The sequence below is a fragment of the Echiichthys vipera genome, assembly GCF_963691815.1.
Source record: "Echiichthys vipera genome assembly, chromosome: 10".
NCBI lineage: Eukaryota > Metazoa > Chordata > Actinopteri > Perciformes > Trachinidae > Echiichthys > Echiichthys vipera.
In genome coordinates, this window is record NC_139835.1 from 1,621,553 (window position 1) to 1,649,280 (window position 27,728).

At 41.1% G+C, this 27,728-nt stretch overlaps 1 protein-coding gene across 1 annotated transcript; it reads right to left on the bottom strand.

Moving 5' to 3' along the window:
• Positions 1-974: 974 nt before the first annotated feature.
• On the bottom strand, positions 975-20,106 carry LOC310953230 (interferon alpha/beta receptor 1b-like). The gene is made up of 8 exons (XM_083922192.1): positions 19,973-20,106; positions 15,364-15,493; positions 14,660-14,850; positions 10,169-10,329; positions 6,007-6,160; positions 4,673-4,821; positions 4,300-4,472; positions 975-2,508 (listed from the first exon to the last, which is right to left on the bottom strand). The coding sequence occupies exons 1-8, from the start codon at positions 20,025-20,027 to the stop codon at positions 2,280-2,282; spliced, it is 1,242 nt and encodes a 413-aa protein (XP_083778318.1). The 5' UTR covers positions 20,028-20,106; the 3' UTR covers positions 975-2,279.
• Between the last annotated feature and the right edge of the window lie 7,622 nt (positions 20,107-27,728).

A 27,728-nucleotide genomic window follows, 5' to 3' on the forward strand; every position in this document is an offset into this window, starting at 1 on the left:
TGGGCTCAACAAATACAACTAATGCTTCATGTTTTATTTGGACATCACGAACGAGCATGCAGACCTGAGCAACAGGATGCTGACTGCAGTCCACTAGCTAATAGAAACGTAATTTTCCTCACTAACTGACTTCATTCAAAACACCTTTGAAACTTTTTCAGCCCTTTCTAATCGTCTCAACAACTGCAATAATAAATCAAACCTCTGTAAATGATATTACAGCAGACTTCACATATACAATATCTAACTAATGACTATCACATGAAACAGTACCTAACTCAAAAGCAATATGTACCTGTGGTATTTTAATGCAGGCTAATAAAAATAAGGCAGGGTGTGAACATTAGAGCATGAAAAAACTAAAAAACACACTGGTCTACAATAAGAGTGAATGCTGACTGAAGACTTAAGGCTCCAGGATTAATCAAGCCTAGCTGTTGTCGTCACTGTCAAACATCTTCAGGCTCAAAGTAGGTCTGAACTTGCTGATTTAGGAGTAACTCTTTAAAAAATGTGGGCTCGTCAGTCCTAATTCAAGGTCTCCTACAGTTTCGGTATTGGTAACTCCTAAATATGTGAAAACTTAAAAGTAGTCAAAAGGACTCCTGAGTCAGTAAGAGCATATCACAAACAATCCTAAAAAAACTGCTGCCAATCTGCTTTGTAATCACTTCAACATTTAAAACCACTTCTTTATTGTGTCTGTCAGTGAATTCTTGATAGAAACACTGTAGGAGTTATGTTTCGATATCCAAATAAAGAGTTTACAATCAAATGATTATACATCAAACAGAGTCATATAGACTGATGACTAGTCCAGTATACAGTATGTGCAGCTGACTGTCAGCCTCTTACATGTCTGTAGGTCATAATGAAAGTGAAATGAAAACCAAAGAATGTCTGGCATGAGGGATACAGAGATTTAAAACTGGATGAACAAGTTGTATTTGTCTTCCTACAGATGGTCGTCTACTGCAGGGAACAGGTGAGATGATTCAATTTCAATTGAATTTTATTTATAGTGCCAAATCATAACAGGTTATCTCAAAACAGTTTACATATTGAGTAAGTAAAGACAACACTCTTTGACTTAGGTATGATTTACAGAGACCCAACAACAGACACAAAGACGAACAGACAAACATGATAGTTATGGTGGTGAATATGATAGAATGATATGAATAGTAGAAATAATGGCAGGTCAGGTTTAACTACATGCATTATTGGACAATGAACAAACAGAATCGGAGAGCACAGTTTGACCGGAGTCTGTGGGCATCAAGTCAGGTGAATGTTTATTTATTAAATGTGACCTATTTAATTGTGTTTCACCTTTAATTCAGGTTTTAGCATTATAAACACTTACACACTCACATTACTGTATGGAAAACACCAAATCAGCATTCACACATGTAGCTCCTCTTTTGCCTTTCATTTGTAGGACTAAAGCAGGTGAGACAAATACACGGAGCACAGACAACACTCTACGTGCTGTATCAATTTACAAAATATGTTTGCTAAGCTGTCTTCTGTCAACTGTCAAGTGTGTAGTTCTGTTACCACCAAGTTCCTCCCTCAAACACAAAAACAAACAAATAATAAAGCTCCAGTGACACATATGAGGACATATATTTGATACAAATGAAATATGTCATGAGAACAAATAAAACTAATATGGCGCAGAGATTCTGTAAGAATCATAAATGGTAGAATGTAAATGTATTCAAAAGTTTGGGTGAAAATGAATTCAAACTTCCCTCAGAGTATACATAACAAGTGTTTGTATTATTTTGTCCACCCCAGCTATATATAAGTGAAGGTAGGTAGTAAATAACAAAGAGCTGTCAGGAACACAATAGAGTTCAACAGCCCCACAAACAGCCCCACAAACATCAGCCCCCAACATGATCACACAGCTGAGTTTTCAACAGTTGAACCTTCATGAACAAGAAATGGGTCGCTGCAAACTGGCAACTTTTTCTTCGTCTGTAGGTGCTAAACTCTAAAAAGGAGGTCACATGAGGATCTGCATGTGTACTGAGAGATATGTGAACAGAGAGGACAACATCCTTCCTCCTGGGAAGTTGGAAACATGGAGTGACATCACAGCAGATGACCTTAGTTTCTGTCACTCATCATCATCTCTTCTTTTTCCACATCTTCTTTCTTTTGACAACAGTCCCCCTGCTTTTTTCTCATTGTTTGAATGTGACAGCTGAGGAAAAGGCTCACTGCACAATTACATCATCCTTGCTTTGAACTCTTCTCAACAACCACCCTCAGACGCACATGTCTACAATGCCCTCGTCTGCAATCAGCAGCTGAGTCTGGAGCCCTGGAGCCATGTCCTGCATCTTCAGCTGCTCCAAGTCAAAGAGGCCCTTCTCAGAGTGTTGGGCCCCCAGCGAGGATTGTTTGCTGTTGGGCTGCCGCGGGTTGGAGCTGCCCCCTGTGGAGTACACTCCTGAGTCTCCGCTGCCGCCGCTGTCCTGTCGGCTGCGTCTGCCACTGGAGACACGAAGGGGAAGAACATTAAATCACGTATATCATATATACTTGTGCTTGTAATATGAGTTGACAGATGATGAATGATCATATTATTTATTGCCCAGTTCTTTATTCCTCCAATGATGTTTAGTAATCCAGTATTCTATCGATTTTTCCATCAATTAATCGAATAAGAAATGGTTATAAAAGCGCTATATGCATTAGGGGTGTAACGGTAGACTAAAGTCACGGTTCAGTACGTACCTCAGTTTCGAAGTCACGGTACTGTACAGGCTGGTACAGTTCATAGTTAAGGGGGATAATGAAAATTCTCTAATAAATAAAATACTTCTTAAATAATTGCATCTGCAGCATTAACTTAGGTTATGGCATTTGTCTGTTCTGAATTCCCAGGTAAGGGTTACTGAAATAGTGACGGGGGCTAGGTTTGCTCTGCTTGGTTTTTTTCACAGGCACCGTGACAGTAACACCTGGATGGAACCTTTTTAAATGCGTGTGCATATTCATAATTAACCTGGAATCTGAAGTTATCCCACACTTGGATTTGAATGACAGGGGGACATCTGCAAGCTTTGGCTTCATGTTGTCGTTCAGCATGCAGTTCGCTCTTTGTTCGTTAGCTATGGATCAGCACAGGGGTGAGGGGCGTCCTGTGCTACTGGTATGCCTGCCTGCCGCTGCCTGCTACTCTTACTCACTGGCTGCTATGGCGCAACGGTCCGGGGGAAACTCTGAATTTGAGTTTTAAGATCCACACCGCAAAACAAGACTGTACGTTCGCCACATTAACGCTATGTATGCCATATTTACGGACCGCGATCCACCTCTGTAACCGCCCAGAAGTGCTTGTACCGTGACGGTCTTGAACAAATACTTGTATCTAGTTTCCAAAAAAACGGGTTTATTTGTTAGATTGCATATTCTGGGGTAAAAACTCTGACTCTCAAAAACAAATACAATAAAAATAAAATTATATTTAAAAACACTAAACCAGGTAGTAAGCCATAACCTATTAATTATAAATAATACATAAACATTTCCTTTTAAGTTGTGCAACTTTACATTTAGAACAATAGGTTCCTCAGGCATAACATAAGCCTGTCGTCTTGAAAAGCTTTGGGCCATTTTATTTTATGCATCATTGAAAGTTATTTGTGTGTATTCAATTAAGTTTGATTGCAGTGAATAAGGTCAGTGTGTGTAGAGCAACTTTCAGCATAGTAAGTGAATGCACTTGCCATCACATTGATTTACATGGTTAACTAGCCATTACATGAAGCCATAATTAACATATTTATTGGCGCAGGCATACATCTAAACAAACAATCACTTTGATACACGTTTATGCTAACGTTAGCATTATGTTGTGCTCACGCGGAGGGGTGTGGGGAGGGGCTCATGGCAGCCTCCTCTGATTGTTGAGGACAGTAACTGGCGAGTGATAGGTGCTTTCATGTCAAAGCGGCAACACTGTGTCCGCCGCGTGCATTGTCCTCTGTGCTTCCTCTTCTTCCTTTTCTCCTTTTTGTTTTACGGCGGTAGGACATTTTTAGCTCAGTACCGCCACCTATGTAATCCTCCATGCGAAACACGGTGCTCTGTATATAGGTTGGATCAAACGCTGCATCGATTTGAAACCTTTTTCCCTCAAGTATTTTTTATTAATCGAGTTACTAGAGGAATAGTTTCAGCCCTAATTGAAAGCCAAATAAATGTCAAAGGCCTTGAAATGTCATGAGCCATTTCTTATTAATGCAACTCGATTTGATAGAGCATCAGAGATAAACCCACCTGCTGTCTGTCTCCAGGCCAGATGGGTGCACCGGCAGGGCCTCAGGGGGAGGGTTGTGGATTTCCAGGACCAGTGACGCTGGGCTGACAGTCACCACATCACACAACAGCTCTGAGTCTGAATCCGGGGTGAGGAGGCGAGGAATGTCAGAGCCAGATAGGTCACAGAAAAACTGGAGGGTGGGGAAGAGAAGGCACCTGGACATGAGACGTCCTGCTGGAGCTAAATATATCAAATTCTAACGCTGACACAACACTGTAGAGGGTCAGCTTCTAAATCTATAAACTAGCTTTCTGTTCTTGGAGCAACACAAAACTGGACAAATGTGACAATAGAATCCAGGTTCACAAAGCTGAAGCTGAGGCTGCTTACCTGTGGAGGCAGCTGGTTGGAGGGGAAAACCGCTGCCTTTAGGGTCTTGAAGAACCAAAAGAAGCTGCACAGTAAGAACAGCACCACCAGGAAGCAGATCAGCAGAGAGATCAGGAAGTAGCCAAAGATCTGCCACCACGGAGTGGCTCCTGTTGAAGTAGATTCCACCATATGCAGATATGAATGTGTAGCTTCTTATAATGGGTACACATGCTTCTGCAGCTTTCTTTGTTACCTGAGACACATTCTACTTCAACTCCAAACTGTAAAGATGAAAGAAATGAAACCTCACAGGGACACACACACACACACACACAATATATGTACCCCCCACAACCAAGCCAGTGAGCTTTTTTTGTCAACAGTACACATTTTTTTCAAGTTCACCAAAGTTGAAGTTGACCAATTCAGATTTCTCAGATATATTTATTTAAAACAGGGGGCGGTGCATATTAATAAACTTCTACATGTAAAAACACACGATTATATCCAGTTGACTCATATCCATTTTAGTCCCTTTGGCAAGTTCATGTTAAGTAAACGAGGTAAACAACAAACAAACAAAACAACAATCAAATAAGAAAAGTAGCAATACTGCTTAAGACGGACTAGAAATTGGATTTGCCCATGAGTGAATCCAAACTGTGCAGCAAAATGTTGCAGTTAAATGCTGGTTTGACCAGACTTTAAGGATCTGTACGCATCTCATGTCAGCTGCCTTCACACCATACGATATAAGGGAGAGGAGTTTCACAGTTTAAAGCTGTTGGAGAGCCGGTGAACTGCTGTGATAAACTTTCAACATTATCAGCAAATCAGCTGACAGTCAACAGCATCCTCCTGCTTCTGTCAATCATTTCTCATGGATTTCCAGGAGCTAGTTCACATATTGCAACACAATATGTATGCAAAATTATATAAAATAATCAAACTGGCGCAAACCATTTACTATATGTGCTAAAGAAGAAGCGTAGAATGACATAATGATGAGTTCATATTAACACAATATGATCCATCTAAGTTAACTAACAATAACACGGTTAACACCCTAGCAACAACAAAGTTGTCGGAGAGGGGCCGGGACCTTTTGAAATTGCGAGAATAACTTTTGGTCCAAATGAATCACCTTTTTGGAGGCTTCATCTTATTTAAAAACTCACCAAACTTTACAAATACTTCAGGGGTGGTGAAAAAGTACTTATTTCATTGGTTTCAGAAATGGACGAGGCAAATTGACTCGCTAAAGCCCCCTAGAAAACAGCAATATTTCCAGAGGGCAGTAGTAGAGAAATGATTGTGTGTGTGATACAATGTGTCCATTTCAAATGTGTTACCTTCAGTCTGCATGCAGCGGGGTGAGGTGTAGCTGCTGGTCTTGTTGTAGAAGTCATAGCGTGACTGGACACTCACACAGTACCAAGTCCAGGCCTTCAGGTTTGGCAAAGTCACCACGTTGGCACTGCTAGACAACGTCTGGGTTTTTAAGGCCTGAGGGATAGATGGGAGGGGACAACTTTCACTCTTTAAGAAGTCAGCACACTACAGTCACACCCAAAGTTTGGATCTGTGATGGGATGTTTGGAAGGATGTGGTAGAAATGATGTCATTCAACCAGAACTTAATTATAGTGGACCTTTGTTGGAGGCTTTTCCCTATTTTCTGTCAGTTTTATATATAGTATATATATATACTATATATAATGCTGAAAACCTGTGGGAAACACTGAGATATATATGATGCAGACTAATAGCTGTGGAAATGATCCCACGCCCACATATTGTTATCACATTACAGAAGCTGAGGACGCACCAACTATCTGAAGGCCTTAACAGGGATTAAAGCAAAAAAAATAATCTTCTGACTAATTTTTTTCCCAGGCCAGGTTATATTGCCTATCAAGAATTTGGGTCTGTAAAATCGTTTTCAAATTGATCCGAAAGATCCACATTCCCACAAAACACCCACATAAAGGAAGGTTCCTCACTAGTATAGTATTTTGAAAAATGAAAATGTCATAAAGGGCGCACTCACACTGTCCTTCCGCACCGCGCCCCGAGCTTTAGGGTACTTGTCCCCCCTCCCTCTCCCCCCGCGCCCCAGGCCCGTTTGTACTCACACTGCCTGGGCCTTGGGCCCAGGCTGTTGCTGTCCATACGTCATCACGCCGTAACACGTCACACGCATTGATTGGCGTCATCGCGATGCGTCGCTTTGTTTACAAATCTTTCCATAGACCTCAGAGTTTTTGTGCGTCTTGTCCGACAGTTTTTGAATATTTTATCCGACCAAATCTGCAGTAAACACTCCACCTCCGCATCACACCAACATGAGCCTTTCGCCGCCATTGTTGTTGTCGTTAAATGTCCGCGCATGGTCCGTCCTTCTATTTTCTATGTCCGAACAGGCGCACATAAATGGCGTCAGAACCGCCGTGCTCGTGCTCGTACACGTGCGCACGCTCGTTCTCGTACATGTACGAGAACGAGCGGACAGGGTACAGAAGGACAGTGTGAGTGCGCCCTAACACCCAGAGTGGGAACGATGAACTGAATGAGGGAGTTAGACAAAGTGGAGCTCACGACACTGGAAACAGCGTCAAGCAGTTTGTTTTGACTGGTTAAAAAGTCAGAGAGTTGACCTGCAGCCGTGTATTCAAACTCAAAATGCATACTCTTTAATTAATCCTAATGTTCCGTGTGTTTATGGCCAGGCAAAGCAGCCTATGTATTATTCTGTCGGGGGATAATCCTGTTGCTGATACTCTGAGGTTTTATCCTGTCTGTCTGTAACTAATTCAACTTCATGTTTGCCACCAGAATTATTATCAGTGCCATGTTCTGTCACTCTAGCTGTGCCTGTTTCTTGCTGTTCGGCTGCATTAACTGCCATAACTTGTAAGTCATATTCACATTGCTTTAGCTATCGCTATAGTTATCCTCAAAGCAATTTCAGTCAAAAACAACTGGACTGGTTGTTTGTCTAGGAAGACGTTTCACCTCTCATCCAAGAGGCTTCATCAGTTCATGTACGCATCTGACCAGGCTGGGACTGGTCCAACTAACTGGTGTGGAGATCCAGGTATTTAACCTCTCACAAGGCCGATGATGTCACTGACACCCTTTGTGCTCCAAAAGCCCACGCCCGTCGTTAGAGTGACAGTCGTTGTTGGGCAGTTGGTTTCGACTTCGTTAGTGCTCTATTGAGTCTGAACGACAGTCGTTGGGGTCACACGGGGCCATGTGTGAACAGTTGTCCTTTGAGGTTAGATTGTTGAGTCTCCTGGGAAGGGATGAAAGGGCAGCATTGTAAATTGCAGATAAGTGGTGTCTCAGACCTAAAAGTGGAAAAACCATCGCTAAACAGAGGAGGAGGTCTGAGACACCACTTATCTCCAACGACTGTCGTTCAGACTCAATAGAGCACTAAAAAAGTCGAAACCAACTGCCCACCAACGACTGTCACTCTAACGACGAGTGTGGGCTTTTGGAGCACAAAGGGTGTCAGTGACATCATCGGCCTTGTGAGAGGTTAAATACCTGGATCTCCACACCAGTTAGTTGGACCAGTCCCAGCCTGGTCAGATGCGTACATGGACTGATGAAGCCTCTTGGATGAGAGGTGAAACGTCTTCCTAGACAAACAACCAGTCCAGTTGTTTTTGACTGAAATTGCTTTGAGGATAACTATGACCTGGACGAATGAGAACATTCACAGGCTTATCGCTATAGTTAATTTGTGGTTGCTTGCTTCTCTGGAAGTGTGTCTCTGTCTGTCTTTGTCTCTGTCTTTGTCTCTTTTCTTCCTCCCCAACCGGTGCAGACAGATGTCCATCCTCCATAGAGCTGGGTCTGTCCAACGTTCCTGCCTGTTATAGGGAAGGTTTTTGTTGCCACCGTACTCTATGGGAGAATTGTTGGGTCTATGTAAAATCATAAATAAGTCATAGAGTCAACTACATAGGTTTACATGCACATTATATTTCTCATATTGTCCATTGTTGCAGCACCCACGCAGCACCTCTGTGTGGCAGGCTCATCTGGAAATTCAGAGAAATCTCTGATATCGACCGACACCCTAGCATTCAGAGCTGAGCACAGCCAACCCAGACGGTCGGCAGGGCTCACGTCTGAATGAAAGCACTTCATTATTTGATGCTTTGGTATTATTTAACATGACTCTAAAACATTATCTAATCTAACTACATTCATAGGTCAGTAAAGATGGAAAAGCATAATAGCTCTTCTTTAATAAAGTTTAGTCTGATTAAATAATACACAATGTAGTGTTCCTTATGGTGGTACGTTAATATACAGTGTTATTCTTGCTACGTCTCAGGCAAAAAACACAAGACTAGTTTTCATAAAAAAATTGTATTTCAAAACAGGCCACACGGAAACTTTAAGAACCGAGTCCCATGATGGAAATCCGTCAGGGCGATGAGAACTTTAATCCCTGAGCCTTTCAAAACACTTCCTGAAAACACAGCCTGACTATGAAGGAATTTGGGTCTGACATGTCAAACCTGTTTATTAATGCAGGTAAAATTTATTTAAATCATGCAGCCATACACATTTAGGTTTAAAGCAAACATCATATTTAGCATTGTACTTATTAGTTCAATTCCATAATTCACTCCTTCTTTTGTTCCCTGTGCATTTCTACAAGGAATAGGACTTTTTTTAAAATTCTGAACCCTATGCAAAAACAAGAAGGGGGGAAATGAGTAGTTTAAATCTTAAACTGAGAGACTTAATTTTTATAAAATTCTGTGTATTCATCTCTCTGCAACACATGCACATGTGATTTCTAGGCTGATTATAATGCCAACCTTTTTTGTGTATACTTGCGTGTGCTGCCATCATCCAAATCAATTGACATAATCGTCAGCTCTGTGACAACTTGGGGTAATTTTAGGACACACCCAACCTGCTGGCTGCATTATCTAAAAGCAGCTGGCCGGAAACATAGCACTAGACAAGTAGCCACATGCTCTGTCTTGTGAGATTCAGCCGCCTTGTAGCACAGACAGGAAACACCTCTGATTGGAGTTTAGAAGAATAAAGCAACACTCTGCTGAACACAGGGAATGGAAACCGAAAGCAGCTGCTCTGATAACAGGGCTGATTGAGTGTATTACTTCTGCAGTCTCAGGTTTCACCAGGTGTCTTAAAGGACTAAAGAGAAAATGGGAAGTGTTTACAGGGGAAACTACTGGCTATTTTCTCCTGCTGTAACATGGTTTGTCTATCTGTCTTGCTGTTTATGAACAAAGAATTTGATCTGAAAGTTATCACATGACAAAAGGAAGAGCAGCAGGGGAGTTGATGTTAAATAGATCTGCTAGATCTGAACTATTCAAGACCACAAGTTGAAGTCTGTTGAAATTTGGATTAATTATCGTCATGCATTATAAAAGTGAGTCCAAAGAAATATAGTATGTGTGGACCTATTGTTTGACAGAGGGATAAGAGGTGAGTTTCAGAGAGTGGTTCCTACCTGTGTGTCTGCAGAGCGTTCCCAGAACACAATGTGATAGTACAGGTCAGGATGATTTTCCTTCATGGAGCTGTTGATGCTGGTCAGAGGGTCTAAGATGAAAACGTCCAGGTCTCTTCCAGCAGGAGAAAGATCCACTTTGGCTGGAGGACCCACAGCAGCTAGCAGGAGAGAGGAATGAGGACAGATTATGGCTGGTTGGCCTTTTATTTTGAAAGCCTCAATAAAACGAAGCTAGAATTAAATTATAATAAAAAAAACAGATTTAAAATAAATTTAACTACAGAACACTATCATCACATAAAACACCAACATTTGATTAATTTATTAGTCGTTCCATGGATAATCAATTAACTATTACATTTTTTATATTTATCGATAAATAGTAGATATATAGTATATAATAGAACTCTATAATATAATAGAGTCAGACTTCAAGCAAGAATTACAAACATCTAGTTTCTCAAATGAGCCTTTTTCTTTTTCTTCTGTGACACTGAACTGAATATATTCTGTTTTGGACAGACATCAAAACAAATTTAAAGACCTCAACTGTGAAGTTGTGCTGCACATTCTTTGCTACTTTCTGACATTTTTGGACAAAAGAATTGATTAAGAAAACAATAGACACATTCATTGATAAGCAAAATAATAGTTGTAGCCCTGATCGGGACAGCAAAGAATATTGTTTCACCTATTCAGATCAGGCGCATTAAGTTCCACCAGTGCTTTTTCAGTATTACTATAATGTACTCTCCTCCACACAAGACTGATGTAGTCATTAGACTGGATGCAGAGAAAGCATTTGACTGAGTGGAGTGGCAGAGTGCTTCAAAGGTCTGGGTTTAATAGAAAGCAAGTATTCCTATGGAAAAGTGCTAGCCCAATGATCCTATACATGTCTAAATACAGCCTGTCTTTGAAAGTGGGACACACAAAAAGGTATACATGTAAGAAGTCTCACATGATCACTCAGAGACATACCACATTGTAGCAGACATGGACACACACATTGAGAGACACACACATTGAGAGACACACACCCTGAGAGACACACACCCTGAGAGACACACACCCTGTGAGACACACACCCTGAGAGACACACACCCTGAGAGAGAGAGAGAGAGAGAGAGAGACACACACACACACACACACACACACACACACACACGCACACACGCACGCACGCACGCACGCACGCACGCACGCACGCACGCACGCACGCACGTGTGTGTAAGAAATAGACAAACATACATTGGCCAAACATGTTCAGACAGACACACAGAAAAACACAGGAATATACACATTACCACTACATGCAGTACATAAACATACAGACTTGAATACAGTAGTTGATGGTGTTATGAATCAGGGACATTTGGGACGTTCTCCGACTTCCTCCCACAGTCCAAAGACATGCAGGTGTTAGGTTCACTGATGACTCTAAATTGCCCGTAGGTGTGAATGTGAGTGTGAATGGTTGTCTGTCTCTGTTTGTCTCTATGTGCCCTGTGATAGAATGGTGTCCTATCCAGGGTGCTCCCCGCCTCGCGCCCAATGTCCCCAGCCCCCCCATGACGATGATGATGATGATGACGACGATGACTATGATATGCTTCTTCCATTGCAGATAGAATAACGCTTCAAACATTTCATGTGGTTATAGCAGAATCATCAGTAAAGCAGTTTGCATTGATCTACAAATGGCTCTTCCAGTATGTTATCCATCTACGCACGCACGCACACACAAACACACACGCACACATGCTTTTCAATGTTTGGTGAAGCTGTGTTCAGTCGTCAGAGATGTTTACTTCTCACGTGATCCTGACTGAGGTTTACGCTGTGGTTTTGATAGCTCAGAGCTGCTTTACTCAAAACACATGCAAAGGTTACTTTTCCAAACAATGTCGCTCACAGGTCTATCAACATCACCTTGTGGCTGTACACTCTCTTTCAAAGTGTATTTTAAAGCGGGTTGTGGTGCAGCACCTGAGATCACATGCTGCCTTAGGCTCATGTGTAAAATTGTATTATTTCCTGTAAACTTTAATTACTGTATATGTGACAACTCTGACAGCTTGGTGGAAAGCCAATAAAATAAAAAACATTTCAACATTATCGAACAAATCCTCATGGTACAATTCAGACTTAACTGCAAATCAAATACCTTTAATAGGCCCTAAAGAGAAAGAAAAATACATCACACACTTTGTTAACATTCCATAAGCCTATTGACATATATGACATTGAGAAACTACTGTATACTTACAATACACCAAATCAAAACATTAAATCAACTTTAAACTAGATGTCCGAGCACACACCTGGAACAACCACCACTGTTGGACAGCATCAATAAAATTGCTAAATCAAACAAACCACTCCAATGCACTTCATATTTCAAAGGACAAATGGGGGAAAGACATCCTCAAAAACCACACCGATAACCATTTCTGAAATACAATCTGTAATAACCACAAAGCAATTTCAGTGCAAAGCAACTGGACTTGGTTATTTGTCTAGGAAGACGTTTCACCTCTCATCCAAGAGGCTTCATCAGTCCATGTACACATCTGACTAGGCTGGGACTGGTCCAACTAACTGGTGTGGAGATCCAGGTATTTAACCTTTCACAAGGCTGATGATGTCACTGGAACCCTTTGTGCTCCAAGTGCCAATGACCATCGTTAGAGTGGCAGTCGTTGGTGGGAAGTAGGTTTGGACTTCGTTAGTGCTCTATTGATGTTTTAACGACAGTCCTTTGAGTCACATGAGGCCATTTGGGAACAGTTGTTCTTTGAGGTTAGATTGTTAAATCTCCTGTGTAAAGCCTATTTTTGTATTCTCCTGTGTGAATTTGTTTGTTTTATTTAGAACTGTAGTGAAAAATATAAACTCAACATGTTGAGTTTTTCTTTATGGAAATGGTACACTTGTGGAACATTTTAGTTAATGTGCTTGTTTTTATCTATTTAAAAAATGTAATTGTATATCACAATATCTTGATATATGATTTCATCACAATATGATTCTATTGAAAGGCGATAAATAATTATATTGAAATATCGCCCAGCCATAGGTAATACAATACAAGATCATCCACGGCGCACACATGCACTCAACACAACTGACAACTACTTCCACACACTCGGACACAGCTCCCTGCACAATTTTTATAGCAAGTAACCTTCACATTATCCCTATTCCTTGGCTGTAGCATCCCATTATCCCTTCTGTATGCATATTTTGCAATTTGGATTTGGATACTCAGACGACACTGCCATCCTTGCTCTTCTATCAGACAATAACTCTATATCAGACCACCACAACACTGTCGCACATTTCTCCAACTGGTGTAAACATAACTTCCTCCATCTCAATGTAGCCAAAACAAAAGGAAATGAAAATAGGTACCCCATCACCCCACTCTCATTAACAAAGACACAGTTGAATCAGTTGACAGCTTCAAATACTTCAGACTCACACTGAACAACAAACTCACTTTTGACCAGCACACAACAGACATTCAGAAAAGGAGCCATCAAAGACTGGATGCCATCCGTAAACTTAAAGGACTCTATGTTGCCCACCATCTCTTTCTGCTGTTTTATCTAGTATTGTTCAGCCCACCCTGCTTTACTGTTCCACTTGCTTCTTCAACATGCTGACTGTCAAAAACCGGGTCAAACTCACACGTGTCACAAACATAGCTGCCAAATGAATTGGTCTCCCCACACTCACACTGTCAGAGCTCAACCTCAATCCCATCTCACGCATCCCCTTGACAATAGCAAAGGACACACACACACCCACTCAACCACCACTTCACCATCATGCCCTCTGGACCCAGGTTCAGGTCCCTGGTGTGAAGGAGGGCCCGCTATGGCATATGTGTATTTACTGTCGGCGTGCTGCCCATAAACTGTACGGTGAAGTGGAAAATAATTTCCCCTTGCGGAAAATTAAGTCTAATGTCTAAGTTTGAACACATGTTCAATACTACTAAAATGGAAAAGCAGGAAACTATCTCTCAATGGATGGACCTCCTAACAGAAATATCAATGGAATATCAATCAGCTTTGCAAAACAAATGAAATGAGCAGATCAAAAAATACATTCATCAATTCTCAGGACTATCCTTCTACAACTCAAGTGTAAATGGAAATGTAATCATGTAACTGAGGTAACAAGTAAGTGTACATATTAGCTCTGTGTTATTGATTTTATTTTGATTTCTTCTCTCCCTCTCATCCTATCTTTTCCGTTTTTGTCCCCTGTGACTTCTGTGTCCTCTTATGTGTTGGAAAGTACAGCATCTCATATTGTGTCCATAATGTTTACATGTGTATGCACTAATTTGTGAATAAAAGAAGAAAAAGAAAAAAGAAAAAGAAGTAGAAGAACAAATATTTGCCTGAACATTGAAAGGGACATTATCTCTCCCTCCCACTCTCCTTCCCTCCCTCCACTTGTCTTCCTCTCTCTCACCATCTTTATCGGGGCAGAATTCCTTCAGCACCCAGTCAGAGAATTGCCCGTTCACAGTGGCTTTTACACGAAGCACATAGATGCCAAGGTAGTACAGGTTGCACTTTGTAAGGTCACATGACCTATGTGATGTCTTCTCACAGGCAGTATACCAGATTTGACTCCTTTTCTTGGACTTCAGCTTATACTTCCTGTGGGGGCAGAGAAACAATAAGGCATCATGGTAACTGAAAAAGTAGTACATTTTGACTCCTCACAAAGCACATCTCACTTCTCCTGGGGGGCAGCTGAGAATGTCAGTGCAAAAGATGTTTTGTTTCTCAGCAGACAGAGCTTGACTGAACTGAAAAAACACAACTAAAGAGTGTAGAGCTATAGTACTGTCTCTGAGTAAGTGATGTTCATTGTAAAGAAACTGTAAGATGGATAATTGTCATAGTAACTTTTATGGTATATTGTGTTGGGAGCATTACAGTGTTCGGAAGTGTGTATGGTGTACAGTTTTACTTCATCTTGCTCATACTTACTTAATAGTTTATCCAGGATTAGTTGTGTTAATGCAGAATAAGCTGTACCAGAGTTTTACAGGTAAATCACTTAAAACCCAGATTCAAGCTTCAGCTTGTCATAACACACTTGCTGTTCTGCCTCAATCTCGCTGGTTTCACTTCCTCATGTATGGTGTATGTGTGAGTGAGACTTACGGAACATATTGTGTGGTGAAGGTGACAGCATGACTCTCTGGAGAACTCCGGTCCCAATCCCAGCTCAGTGTGTAATTGGTGTTCATGGTGATCATGGTCAGGTTCTCTGGTGGGGCCAGCTCTGCTCTGACTGAAAGAGAGGAAAACCTACATTACAACATAGTCTGTGCAGCACATGTTGTTACAATATAGAATCATTTGAATAAATAAACAATACTTTAATAATTTATAACATTAATATACTCTTATTATTTGGCCCAAATGTACTCAAGTAATTATTGTATATGATGAGGAAACACATTAAATACACATTTTAGAAGCTGGAACCTTATTTGTTAATAAGATAAATAACATAAAGCTGTTTAGTTTGTTTACTAAAAGGACACGTTCTTTAGGAAAGGTATCCTTAAATGGCTGTTGTGGCAGTTTGGCACGATATAGAAAATACTACTAATATAATTAACTTGAATCTCAATGCCATAATGCTTAATATGGGGACTTGGGCAACAGAAATATGACTGGTGCATGCATGCAGAGGTTACATATTCATGATTTTGGATGTGACTTTTTGTTTGTTTGTTTGACAGGTAATAATAATAATTTAAAAAGACACACGCTTTGCCAACTGGGATGTCAATCCTTTGATGTTTTTACTGGAAGCACTTAATACCCAAATGAAACAGATAAACACAAAGAATACATGAACAAGCACATTAATATTAATAATGTAAATAAGAAAAACAAAAAGAGGAAGTGTGTTAATTTTGTCTGAGACTTGAACAAAGAGGAACCATGCTGGAAAGTCAAGCTGAAACAATAAAGAGGAACAAATCAAACACCAAAAATCACTATCAATATTCTAGCTCTTCAAGACACCTGTGTGCAGAGTAAGAACTGTATTTCCCCGTCTAAAAAAAAAGTCAACTCAAGAAATCCAATTACACCTGCAGGTTCAAATAGGGAAAAACTATAAAAAATAAAATACATAAAAGATAGTTCCTGCATAACTGAGCAGCATAAATGACCCTGCACGACAAAAACAGAAAATACTTGGGTGAAGAATAAAGAGAGTTTGTATGTGTGTATGTGTATGTGTATGTGTATGTGTGTGTGTGTGTGTGTGTGTGTGTGTGTGTGTGTGTGTGTGTGTGTGTGTGTGTGTGTGTGTGTGTGTGTGTTTGTGTGTGTGTGTGTGTGTGTGTGTGTGTGCTTGTTAGGTCTCCTGTGGACTACTTGGATTTTTGGAGGATTTTGACGAGGTGATGAGGTGAAACAACATTTTCATTCCCCACTAAATCCAACCCCAAAAATGTCATGCTCAGACATGACTCAGAAACTAAACTGACCGGACTGTGAAACAGACTGAAACACGAGTGAATGAATGCTGTAAAGGCAAAATGGCTCCGAACAACACCAAGATAAATGTAACAGTTTGACTCACTTATATCAGAGCCCAGCCCATTCTGAATTTTTGACGCCTTTCATCCTGGAGGTCACCACTCAGTTAATAAGCTAAGTAAATACTGTAAGTGATTAATGTTGCGCTTAAAGGTTTTTACGGGAGATACTTTCCACAAAGACAGAGAAGTAGCCAGTAACCAATATAAAACACTACAGAGGCCGAAATCAAATGACTTGAGATCAATACATGATTCACATTCCATCTGTATCAGTAGCGATTGCTCTAAGACTGTAAGGGAAGCTCAGCTCCTCCTAAAATGTCACCAAAAAAAAAGAAAAAAAGTGGTGAAATATGTACTGCTGTGTGTACATTTCATTGACTAAATATGCGCTAGAAAGCTTCATCTTTTGTTCAGAATCAGCTCCTTATCACAGGTAACCGGCCCAACTTCCTTCTCATTCATCCATACAGCTCCACAGTCGGACGCTCAGCTTCTACTGACTTCAATGGGGAAGCGTAGAGCGGGCCAAAACAGGTTTTACGGGTAAAGCCTAGTGCGTTTGACCAGTGTGATTGCAAACCGCTCCGCGCCTAGCTGTGGCCAGCTAGCCTTCCACAGCCCGTTTGATAGAGGTGGGCTTTTGTGGAGCTCGTTTGAACATGTACGAGCACGAGCGTGCGCACGTGTACGAGCACGAGCATGAGCATGAGGCCTACAGCGGTTCTGACCTCATTTCTGTGGGCCTGTTCGGACCTAGAAAATAGAAGGACGGACCATGCGCCGACATTTAACAACAACAACAATGGCGGCTAAAGGTTCACGTTGGTGTGATGCGGATTACTGCAGATTTGGTCGGATGAAAATATTTAAAAACAGTTGGACAAGACGCACAAAAACTCTGGAAAGATTTGAAAACAAAGCGATGCATCGCGATGACGTCATTTTATGTGCACCTGTTCGGACATAACGGGGAAAAAAAAAAGACGGACCATGCGCGGACATTTAAAACAATGGCGGAGAAGGTTCACGTTGGTGTGATGCGGAGGTGGAGTGTTTACTGCAGATTTGGTCAGATAAAAATATTCCAAAATGAATGACGTCAATCAAATGAATGACGTCAATCAAATTATGACGTCAATCAATGTGTGTGACGTGTTACGGCGTGATGACGTATGGACAGGCAAGAAGCATTTGTGCGAGGGCCAGGCAGTGTGAGTACAAACGGGCTGGCCAGCGGGGGAGAGGGAGGGGGGACAAGTACCCTAAAGCCTGGGGCACGGTACGGCGGCCAGTGTGAGTGCGCCCTTACCTACAAGGAAATGTCAGAATGAATGAGGAACAAAGAAACTCACAAGAAACTATTATTATCTGAGCACCGTTGGCAGAGGTAGCTCAGGGTTTCTTGGAAGTACAGACTGCCAGATGCCTGCTGGTTATCTGTCCCGGCAGCTGTATTTCTTTTGTATAAAAACTCACAAATGGTGGAGGTGCAGGCTGTGTCTTATGACTGAGAGGGATTGTGTTGTGTTATTTTACCAGATTACATGAGATTCAACCAGTTTTTACCCTGTTTACCCCTTGCTGTCATTCTATACATTATTTGTTGTAGTTTATACTATATTTGTATTTATTGTGTGATTATATTGTTTATATTATTTATTGATTATATGAGTTGATTTGGTGGAAAATAAGTTTCCCCTTTGGGAATTAATAAAACTTTCTATTCTTATAGAAACATTATATATAAAATAGAAAAAATGCACTACTTATAACATATTTATTGTATAAATTACTTATCTTTTCTTAAATACTTTTTTTTTAAATTAAAGTATCCATCCTTTGTACTGAGACGTATTTTTTTATTCCCCTGTCTGCCTGGCACATATTGCAGAAATTGACAACAAAGTTGACTTGACTTGGGGAAAAAAAACCTACCAGGAAACAGTTTCTGTTATTACACTGTTCACAAAGTCAAATTACAATAGATCTTTTACAATTAGTTCTACAATCATGTTAATGAGATTTGTTAAGTGATTAACTCAGACAGAACATGCTTTTATAGTATATATTGTCTACAGTGGTTCTCAAACTTTGTACATGATGTACCGCCTAAATATCAGGCTCTCAAGTACCACCACCAAGACAAATGTTCAAATACAGCAGCATAGGCCTACACTCTTCAGCTACAGACAGGGAGGTTTGTTCCTAATCAGAAGATTATTTATTGACTGTCATCAGCCATGACTTCAGTTTCAGGAGGACTGCTCTAAATAGTCTCCTCCTGTTCTGCACTTCTCTTCCTAATAGTTCCCATTTGGAGCCACGGTTGCAGTGTTTTTAAACCAATCATTTTACCTCTGCTGACTCTCTTCCATCACAGTTTAGCTTGTGACCTAGGAACGTGACCACATAGCAGGCTGATATTGAAACAAAAATATTACAGCTAAGCTTATTTTAAATTACCATTTAAAGTATTTTCTTTCGAAAAAATTGTAGTATTCTGATTGTATCATATTTATTTAGCAATTACTGTTTCCTTTTTTAATTTTGGAGATTTTTGGAGTACCACCAAATAGAGCTCGAGTACCACCACCACAGTTTGAAAGCCAATGATCTACACTATTCCATTTCAGACATTTGAAGTCATTTTTTATACTCATACATCTAAAATGACAGCACGCACCAACTGCATATCATACAATAGAGAACTTCAACCTTGCACCTCAGTGTGTTGCTTGTTGTTAACTACTGTATTTAGGTCTAGTTTAAATGTTAGCTAACCTCACCAATTATAATAATTACTAACGTTATGTGCTTGCAGTTACAGTTACATATATATTACTGTGCGACTAGACAGTAACAATGTGTAAAATTATTACATTTCGACACTGATAACACGTTAGGCCACCAACTTAACGTTACCTAATAATGGGGCTTTCCTTGAGTAATTCAAATCTACAATATATAGGTAGAGAAGCTAACAGTTAACGTTAGGCCCATGAACTGTATAATAACATTATAACTTATAGGCTATAGTATATGGTTAACGCTAGGCCTGTAGCTTAGCTAGTGTGTACCTTCTTTACAGAAATCCACAGCTAGCGATAGCTACCACGACCACACATAATGGATAAAATAGCTAAGAGTTACGCACCGACGAACATTAGCAGGCTAACACCATGCTATTCAGCAAAATAACAACTTACCAGCGTTGGTTTGGAGGCAGAAAAGAAGAAAACAGACGTAATAAGCAGCGGACATGGTTATTTTCTTCGAGGCACTGACTGCTTTTTAAATGTAACGTAACTCTTTTTCCAGCCCGGCTCTCCAGGCTCCCCACCGCTGGATATGTCGCCTGTCAAGCACCTAGCTGTCACTGCAGTGTTTGGAAATAGTGTTCCGGTTACACTTTCAAAATAATAGCCAGGCAGAACCATAGGCTGTATAAATGAATTGTATAAAATTTAGAAATTATTAATTTATGGGCAGAAACAAATAAAGCATCTGAAGACTTAGTTTTTAATAGTTGCATTTAAAGTGGACAAACTTTAACAGCAACACTCAACGTTAAATTTTAAAGAAAAATTTGAAAAACACTTTTATGCTACATTATTATTATTTATTTTGAAAGCACAATATTCATTTTTCCGGTCTTATTTGTAAATTGATGCTAGCTGAGAAGGAGGAAGAGTGGCTCATCAGCTTAGTAAAGGTTGAATATGGAGAATGAGCAAAACTCCGTCATCTAATGTCTCAAGATCGTAGTCGCAACAACAAAATATAATTACAGCAGTCAGGTTGCCAGGTTGGTTGTGTGTCGGCGATCAGCCTGCTCCATGTCAGTGATGAATCATACAGGGTAACCACTCAGTTGGACTAATCAATTAATTTCACAACAGTATTTAACGTTAGCCATTTTTCAACTTGAAGTGATGGGTGTGGAATTCATAAGCTCGCTCTCAACTCAAAATTATTCCTTGTTTCTGTAGCCTGATCGGCTTGAGCAGAGCAGCAGTGACAGTGAGAGAGACTAAGGTTTGCACAAAGATAGCTGTCAGGCAGTAGTGTGCAGTGTTGTGCCTGAAACTCAGAGTTTCCCTCATTTCAGGGTTAACAGACTCAGAGTTTTCACTAAACCTGCTTTGTGAAACGGGCCCCAGGTCAAACTACTCAGAGTTGATCAAACTAACTCAAATCAGCTGTTCTGACACCGAAAACTCAGAGTTTCCTATCTCAGAGTAGATCAACTCAGAGTTCAGGGTTAGACTCAGAGTTTGTTGCTTTGTGAAACGGACCCCTGATGTTTTTCTTTGTGTGCCTTCTCAGTTCTTCTTACCTCGCTGCATTGTGCCTGAGTTCCTGAGTTTGCCCTGAGCTGCCTCATTGGAGGTCTGCATAAGAAGAAATGTACTGACACAGCTCCAATGAGCAGGTAAACGGCTACAACCCATAATAGACAGAACATTAGACAACGGGGCGTTTGTATTTAACAATGTTACCAATCACATAGTTTTCACTAAAGCATTATTAGCTTTATACGTGGTTCCTTTTCCTCTCCAAAGTTTCTTCGCACAGCTGTGTGCTCACAGACTTAAGTCTGCATCAGTCTGCATCAGTCTTACAGGGGTGATGAAGGTTCACACACTGACACGCAACAGTGATGTTGCTGCGGGATGTCGGTGCAGACATACTGATGATCTGTGCGGGTGAAAGATAATTCTGAAATTAATCTCACTATGTTGGTCAAATTTAGTTCTTAGAATGTCATCTACACAGCCTGCTAACGTTAATAAACAACATCAAAGCTAATAAGGACTAAACAAACTAAGTTACCAACTAAACTAATGTCATCTGATGTGTTATCTTACACACTTTACAGTAGGTAACATTAACGGTGATTACCTGGCCAAATTAATTAACTTAACTGTACAACATAAGGATGCTCATAAGTGTACGTGGTACCAGAGCACCCTAGGCCAAAGGTCGATGATCGATTTTGTGATCGTATCATCTGATCTGAGGCTCTATGTTTTGGACACTCGAGTGAAGAGAGGGGCAGAGCTGTTAACTGATCACCAGCTGGTGATGAGTTGAGTCAGAGGATGGGGGAAGATTCTGGAAAGACCAGGTAAGCCCAAACGAGTAGTGCGGATGAACTGGGAACGTCTGGAGGAGGCCCCTGTCCGAGAGATCTTCAACTCGCACCTCCGGCGTAGCTTTTCTGGCATCCCTGTGGAGGTTAGGGGCATTGAACTGGAGTGGGCAATGTTCAAAGCTTCCATTGCCAAAGCTGCAGCGGTGAGCTGTGGCCTCAAGGTCCTAGGTGCCTCAAGGGGCGGTAACCCGTGGTGGACACCGGTGGTCAGGAAAGCTGTCCGACTGAAGAAGGAGGCCTTCTGGCATATGTTATCCAGAAGACTCCGGAGGCAGTTGCAAGGTACCAACAGGCCAGAAGGGCTGCAGCCTCAGAGGCAAAGCAGCGGGTGTGGGAGGAGTTCTGAGAAGACATGGAGAAGGACTTTCGGGCGGCACCAAGGTGCTTCTGGAAAACCATTCGACATCTCAGGAGGGGGAAACGGGGAACCGTCCAAGCTGTTTACAGTAAGGACGGGACGCTGGTGACCTCAACCGATGAGGTAATTGGGCGATGGAAGGAGTACTATGAGGAACTCCTTAATCCGACTAACACGCCCTCTTTTGTAGAGGCCGAGCTGGAGGCTGATGGAGAATCACTGAGGTAGTCAAACAGCTCCACAGTGGCAAAGCCCCAGGGATTGATGAGATTGGTCCAGAAATGCTGAAAGCTTTGGGTTTGGAGGGGCTGTCTTGGTTGACACGTCTCTTCAACATTGCGTGGAAGTCTGGGACAGTGCCAAGGGAGTGGAAAACTGGGGTGGTGGTTCCTCTATTTAAAAAGGGGGACCAGAGGGTGTGTGCCAATTACAAGGGTATCACACTACTCAGCCTCCCTGGTAAAGTCTACTCGATGGTGCTGGAAAGGAGAGTTCGTCCTATAGTCGAACCTCAGATTGAAGAGGAACAATGCGTATTCCGTCCTGAATGTGGAACAACGGACCAGCTCTTCACTCTCGCAAGGATCCTGGAGGGGGCCTGGGAGTATGCCCATCCAGTCTTCATGTGTTTTGTGGATCTGGAGAAGGCATATGACTGGGTCCCTCGGGAGATACTGTGGGAGGTGCTGCGGGAGTATGGGGTGAGGGGGTCACTTCTGTGGGCCATCCAATCTCTGTACACCCAAAGCGAGAGCTGTGTCCTGATCCTCGGCGGATTCGTCGGATCGTTCCCGGTGGGGGTTGGCCAGGGGTGCGCTTTGTCACCGATTTTCACGGACAGGATATCGAGGCGTAGTCGTGGTGGGTTGGGGTTGCAGTTCGGTGGGCTGAGGATCTCGTCTCTGCTTTTTGCAGATGATGTGGTCCTGATGGCATCGTCGGTCAGTGACCTTCATCACTCACTGGATCGGTTCATAGCCGAGTGTGAAATGGCTGGGATGAGGATCAGCACCTCTAAATCTGAGGCCATGGCTCTCAGCAGGAAACCGTTGGATTGCTTACTCCAGGTAGGGAATGATTCCTTTCCCCAAGTGAAGGAGTTCAAGTACCTCGGTATCATGTTCACGAGTGAGGGGACGATGGAGCGTGAGTTTGAAGAAGCACACAGAAGAACACTGGAAGGAGAGACTGAGGACTGTTTGTGTCTTCCCACACACCACAGCCATTTTAAATATACATCTTTTAAACATGAACAACTTCACTCAAGAGCAGGCTGGCAGACCCAGTGAGAGTAACTGGAAAGTGCAGGCTGTGTCAGAGTGTGGGCGAGGAGTGGCTGGGAGAGTCCTGAACACAGCACAACCCCTCTCAGATGTAGGGAAGGGTCACACTCACCCTGGCAAGCGTAGGTCTCATTTCCATGTAAAATGCAACATGCAGGGAGAGGAGATTAGTAATTAGTAGTAGCTTTGTCTGGGGTAGTACGAGCCCAGGTTGGCTTAGCAACCATAGCATCCCCCACTTCTAAAAGTAGGGCTACACCCCTGCATGATACCTAAAGTCATTGCCCTTATGAAATCTTTAGATACTCATGCACCTGCGTATATATTGTAATCATAGATGGATTACCGCATGGGCAAAGTGGGCGTGTGCCCAGGGCCCTAGAGCCAATAGGGGCCCTTGGCATACAGAGTTTTGTTTTTTTCAGTACAATTTAAAAATAAAATAATTTGAAAGTTTTAGAAATTATATATAAGATTAAATCAGTAATGTGTGATGACTCAATGACGTACATACGTCAAACATACAGTGCGATTTTAAAATGGAGAAGCGGGAACTCAGTGGATCAGCTTAAAGAAAACAAAGGAAACAAAAAAGAAGCCAGAGATGCCGCTTTGGTGCAGCAAATTCCATCCATCTCGACATTTTTCGAGGTTTCTGCTGCCTATTTTGTGCCGACTGCCACGGCCGCTTTCCCCGGGCTCTCCTGCTGCTGGTGCTCCTTGAATAAGATGCGGGCATTTATCGAGGAGGATGTTATAAAAGACCGCCACTGGCCGGCCGGCGATATAATACAGCTATATAATAATTGACTTACAAGTAAATTCACAAAGAGGCACAGCTGGAGACCGCTAACAAAGTTGGAGACAAGAGAGACAATGAAAGCAGCAAACCGCATGAAAAATGTAACAATGAAACCGAAGTGAAGTGATGTGCGGTCAGTTTGACCGCTTATGGCAGAAATATGTAAAACATCTCATATTTTCTTTACCTTTTGTGTAATTTATATAAAAACGATTCTCAATTAAAATAGAGACACTTTTAGAAAAATGGTTAGAAGCCTTTATTGTTTGAATTTTGTTATTTACATCACAGACTGATAACTTAATTATGATACTATTCAAAGGTATTATTATTATTGTTTCACAAAAACAAACACACAGCAAGTATAACGGTACTGTGCTCTTTTCTTCGTGCTTTAGCGATATTGTTGTTGTGGCAACAACACAACCGCACCGTTGTGTGACAGCGGAGCGGAGGGTCAGCAGCTGGATTTTGCATGCATGGTCAGTATTATTAGTGGGTATCCGTGGTTTATTATGTTTTCTGACATTATTACATTGGCTGGCGCCACAGCGCCTTTGCGTGCATGCGCACTGTTTGCATGTGTTGGCAGGGGCCCTTGGTGAGTTTGTGTCCAGGGCCTGTAGTCATGATAATCCGTCTATGATTGTAATGTAATGTATTTCCCTTAACATGCAATAAACATTGGTTCTTACCAGTCAGCTGTGACAGCTGTGTCCAGTTCAGCTTTGATGCCTGAAAGAATTGCTCCACAACCAAATAATAGGCCACCCACTTCATCAATTCATTCAATTAGACACAAGTTTGTTTTATTTATAAAAAAGGAGCAGTGTGATGTCTAAAAAGAGGGTTATATTACTTTAAACGTGCTGTTAGCTGCCTGTGTTCTGTGTTTTGCGACCACCAAATGTCACCATTTGCAACCCCCAAGTGACTCCTCTCCGCAATCCCCCCAGCACTCATTCACAGCTTGACTGTTATGTTAATGCACATACAGAAGCCAAGAATTTACATCATAGACTAAGAAACATTTAAAGAAATAAAGAAAAACAGAATCATCGTTAGAGACTATGTATCAAACAATGCATTCCATGGTTTTGATTCACCGTTAAACATTTCCAACCAAGAAGGGTTCTCCATCTTCAACTGTAGGATCAAAAGCTCAAAAATTAAGACAGAACAGCACTTTAGGCTGACATAAAACATAAGTGTGACAATGAGTACCATGCAGGACGTGCACACTTCGAAAATACAATAGTGTCAGCTGTTAATTTGTTAGTATTTGTTAATTGATGTAAAACTGCTGACGTACAACCATCAAGCAAAAAATAAAAAGATTAGTTCATGTTGAAACAATCAAAAGCTCGATCAGGTAGGTCAGTTTAAGTCGGTAGAGGCTATTTGCCTCAGCAGTCACGGTCTAAAAAGTCAGTAATTGGCCAAGTTCCTTTATACAGGGTTTGGGAGATCTCCACAAAAACATAAAATAATCCATTAGTGGCTATAGAATTTTTAAATATATTTATTTTTTATAAATCCATCCAGTTTCTCTGGATGCAGCCGGGACCCACTTATTATCATTATTGTTATTATTATTTGTATTATTATTATTATTATTGTTATATCTAATGCTTCAATTTGCAAAAACAAGAGGCATGATTTTGAAAACTCCACCATCACTATGGCAGTTTTTAAAACAGGTTTTCCAGAAAACTGTACCATGAAATTAGAAAATTCAAATACCATTGAGAGTGAAAGCAAAAAACCCAGAATAATGAGTCAGGATGGACAGTGATGCTACAATATTGCATTTTCGAAATCAATCACCAGAAACTACAAGCTGTGACATTTACGTGCCTCTTCAGGTAAAATGGGAGTTATATTTCAGCTATTCCACAATGGCATGCTTGTTTTATAAGAAAGAATCAGTGTTGCTTTCAATAACTTGAATTTTGTCTTATGTGAGCTAAAAAAAGATTTTGTCTGATCATAGTAATCAAAAACGTAACTCTGTGTGTCTAACGACCAACTCTCACTGCAAAACCATAACCTCCCCTATTGATACCAATACTTATTCTTAATAAATGTTCCTATATGTATATGCATGTGTATGTATGTGTTGAACATTAACATCCTGTTCATTCTAAGTTCACCTAACAGTGTCATCTAGTGTGGATGTTTTTATCTTTAATTTCTAATTTGTGATTTTCAATTGCTCTGATCTTCCCCCGCTGTCTGTATGGCCTGTTCACGGGAAACATGAAAACCCCAGGCAGAAACATGCAACCAGGACTCCTCTGGATCTTGTCCCCGTCTCCTTCTTTCTCTCCTTTTGCTGTCGTCTTGATGAGGCCATCTTTGTCCAGGATTCTGTGCCCCATTCTGCTGGTATAGTGAACCAAATGGCTGGTCGCTGTCCCATCAGAGTTCACACCACTCCAGCTCCCACCTCCTTGCAATCTTTTAGTTCATCTGGCTTATTTCTTTAATTTCTTGTCTTCCTATAACTGAGTTTGCTTTCCTCCGTCCTTCTCTTTTCATTCTTTATCCCAACAATTCATCTTTCCCTACTTTCTGTCCCTTTCTCTTTCACATCACTTTACCCTCTTAACTATATATGTACCTACTATGTGCCTAATAAAAGATGGGGAAAAAAAATCTCCCTTAGTCCAATAATGCCAAAATGGAACTTCTCAACCACAATTTACCCAATAATCTGCTATAAATTTAGCAGGACCTGTAATAATTTTAACTTTCCCATTTTGTTTCCCATTTTTCTATTGACTCACTGGGATGTGCTTTTACTTTCAATGGGCTTATTGTTCACTCAGAATATTTCACACATGCTGATCTTTCCATACAAACATGGTTAGATCTTATCACACATACTTTGGATAATCTTTCAGCCAGGTGGTTTGTACGACACCTTCATTCCGAGCAACGCACCCCACAACAAAGTTAATTTTCCTTACCACATTCATACGCCCATTTTATTGTAGTAGGGAATCTCTACGCTCATGAAAATTATATTTGCATTTCAAAAATTTCTACTCCTTTAAATAGTTGATTCAGAAATCATTCATTTTCTCCTTAAATGCTTATGTATTTTCCAAAACACCTCTCTCATTTGTTAGGTTGCACCAACCTCTCACAACATTATATTTATTTCTGTCTAGTTTAAGACATCACTTATATACCTTTAAGTGCATATCTTTTAAAATGACGCTAGTCTACAAAATTACACAGGAAATATGAAGATGGTCACGACCTCCACAAAGGACTCATCGGACCTTGATATTCAAACCACACAGGAATTATAGAATATCTTGACAGCAGACTACACAGGTTCTCGAACTGTCTACCT